Below are 2,600 nucleotides of genomic sequence, written 5' to 3'. Positions count from 1 at the left end.
GAGCGGCAGAGAGGCCGCGGAAAGCTCTGGAAGATCCAGGACCCGGCTGTGGCTTTCTGCAGAGCTCCACCGCGGACACAAGCTGGGAGTGTGTCCCTCCCGCTACCCGCAGGCCTGGCTCTCTCCCTCTCTCCCGGTCCCTCCCTTCCTGGCCTCCATCCCTCTTAGCTCACCCACCACCCCCGGGACCCTGAGGCGGGGGAGGGTGGGGGGCTGGGGTGCGGCTGGCCCTGGGCGGGGCTGGGTGGGGGTGGGTAAGGGCAGGGACTGGGCGGGGGCTGGTGTGGGCGGGGCTGGTGTGGGTTGGGGCTGGCCCTGGGCGTGGCTGGTGTGGGTGGGGCTGGCCCTGGGCGTGGCTGGTGTGGGTGTGGCTGGTGTGGGCGGGGCTGGTCCTGGGCGGGGCTGGTGTGGGCGGGGCTGGCCCTGGGCAGGGGCTGGTGTGGGCGTGGCTGGTGTGGGTGGGGCTGGCCCTGGGCGTGGCTGGTGTGGGGTGGGGCTGGCCCTGGGCGGGGCTGGTGTGGGCAGGGCTGGTGTGGGCGTGGCTGGCCCTGGGCAGGGGCTGGTGTGGGCGGGGCTGGCCCTGGGCAGGGGCTGGTGTGGGCGGGGCTGGCCCTGGGTGGGGCGGGGCTGGGTGGGGCTGGTGGTGGGCGGGGCAGGGGTGGGAGGGGCTGGGGGTGGGCGGGGCTGGCCCTGGGCGGGGCTGGCCCTGGGCGGGGCTGGGGTGGCTGGGGCTGGGGTGGGGCTGGTGCAGGAGTCATCTGGGTGTCTGGCACGGCCTTAGGGTGCCGGCCGGCCTGGGATTAAGACCGGCATTCCAGTACTGCAGACAGCAGACAAATTAAGACCCAGCCCCAGGGGCGTGCTGAAGTGTCAGGAAGGAACCGCCACCCCCTCCCGGGGCTCCCCGCCCAGGGCCAGGCCACCCTCCTTGCCGTGGAGCCGGGTCGGAGGCCGAGGGCGGTGGGCGGCGGCTGCAATGTCTGCCCCAGGGGCCTAGCTGGCCTGGTGACACCGCCCCCGCCACAGGAGGGCTCCCATCACGGGCTCCACTTGCGTGAGCCCGGCGGGGGTGAAGCTGGGCCCCTGCACCCCACGTTGCAGGTCTCGCAGGCCTCCTCTCCGCCTTTCTCCAGGGAACCGCAGCTCCTGGGGGCCTGAGTCACACACACCCCCCCTCCAGGCCAGCGCCCACAGCGGAAGGTCGGGGCCAGCCGGGTCACGGGCCGCTACCCCCATCCCTTGTCACCCGGCCTGGGGACCCCGCCGGCTAGCAATCCTGGGACAGTCACCTGACCACCTTATTCCTGCCAGCCTGTCCCCCGTGGGACCTCGGACGGGGCGGTCTCTCTGATCCCATCTCCCCGGCTCATGGAGGCGAAGAACCTCATGCTTCCCTGTGTGGGCACTGATGGTGGGCCTTGAACTCGGGGCCCCGTGCTCTTACTTGATTTTACCACTCAAGGCTGCTCCGCCCATTGAGCCCCACCTCCGCTTCTGGCTTTTGGCCGGTTAATCGCAGGACCTTTCTGCCCAGGGTGGCCTTGAGTCAGGACCCCCCGATCTCGGCCTCCTACGTGGCTAGGATTACAGGCGTGAGCCACAGTGCCTGGCTGGGCTTCCCTTTCTTTTAGGGACTCGGCTGGGGGACACCGCCTGGGGCAGACGCAGTGGGCCGGGCCCGTGGCTGGTGCTCGGGAGCAGGTCAGGGGTGGGGGGACAAGCCGGACACCCCAAGAAGAGCCTCCCGCAGACAGGGCAGCAGAGGCCCCCAGCGCCTGTGTTTGTAGTCAGTTGTGTAGACGTCTCAGCTCCTCTGCCGAGACCTTGGGACTTGGCCCCGGCCGCCTATCTGGGGCTCAGCTGGCCCGAGGGGCGGGGCTTGCCCCTGGGCTTCAGGCCTGGCCGCGGTGCTGACCCCTCCGCCCAGCCCCCCCAGCCGGGCTCCACTTGCCCTGGCTCCCTGCTTAGGCCTGCTGCTGCTCTTCCCTCCCATGGGAAGGCGGGGACCCAGCCTGGGGGGTGGGGGGGGGGACTCGCCCTCGCCTGGCTTCAGGACAGATGGCCCGGTCCGGGAAGCACAGGCCTGAGTGCTGTCCGGGAAGCACCGGCCGTTAGTGCTGGCGGGCCGGGCACACCCTGGGGGTTCTCATCCACGCCCCAGGAACCGGCTGATCGCGCTGATTACAGTCTCACGTCGCCCCCCGCTGGCCCGGAGCGGGGCTGTCCCTGGCGGCTCCGGGGGCGCCCACCGTCTGCTGCTCCTCCGCCCCTGGAGAGGCCCCGGGTCCACCCCTGCGGCTGGGCGGCTTTCGGGGGGACGCGGGGAAGGAAGGGCTGCTCTCTGGGCCTCCTCAGGCCTGATGAGTGAGGAGCTGACTTCCACGGCCTAACACTCCCCACGCGGAACGTGGTCCGCCCGGTCCACGGGGCGCCAGCCCTTCCTGCCGCCTCCCCGGCAGAGCTCGGCTGCCGAGGGCAGTGCCCTGCGGGCCGGGAGGGCCGGGGCGCCCTCTGGCGGTGGGACAGCGCCGCGCTGGCGAGCTTCAGGTGACGGCCCGCCCCAGACCTTGAGCTGGCCTGCTACCAGCCCTACCAGCCAG

The 2,600-nt window shown here is 71.9% G+C and overlaps 1 protein-coding gene across 1 annotated transcript in view; it reads right to left on the bottom strand.

Moving 5' to 3' along the window:
* Positions 1-2,189: 2,189 nt before the first annotated feature.
* Positions 2,190-2,600, bottom strand: part of LOC125345714 (inactive polypeptide N-acetylgalactosaminyltransferase-like protein 5) — an 18,196-nt gene continuing 17,785 nt past the window's right edge. Inside the window, exon 8 of the mRNA XM_048337756.1 lies at positions 2,190-2,306. Coding sequence (XP_048193713.1) covers positions 2,190-2,306 — 117 coding nt within the window. The remainder of the gene's footprint in view (positions 2,307-2,600) is intronic.

The sequence above is a fragment of the Perognathus longimembris genome, chromosome 2, assembly GCF_023159225.1.
Source record: "Perognathus longimembris pacificus isolate PPM17 chromosome 2, ASM2315922v1, whole genome shotgun sequence".
In the NCBI taxonomy this organism is placed as follows: domain Eukaryota; kingdom Metazoa; phylum Chordata; class Mammalia; order Rodentia; family Heteromyidae; genus Perognathus; species Perognathus longimembris.
Note: the sequence above shows the minus strand (reverse complement) of the source record. Positions and strands in the feature narration are given on the sequence as shown.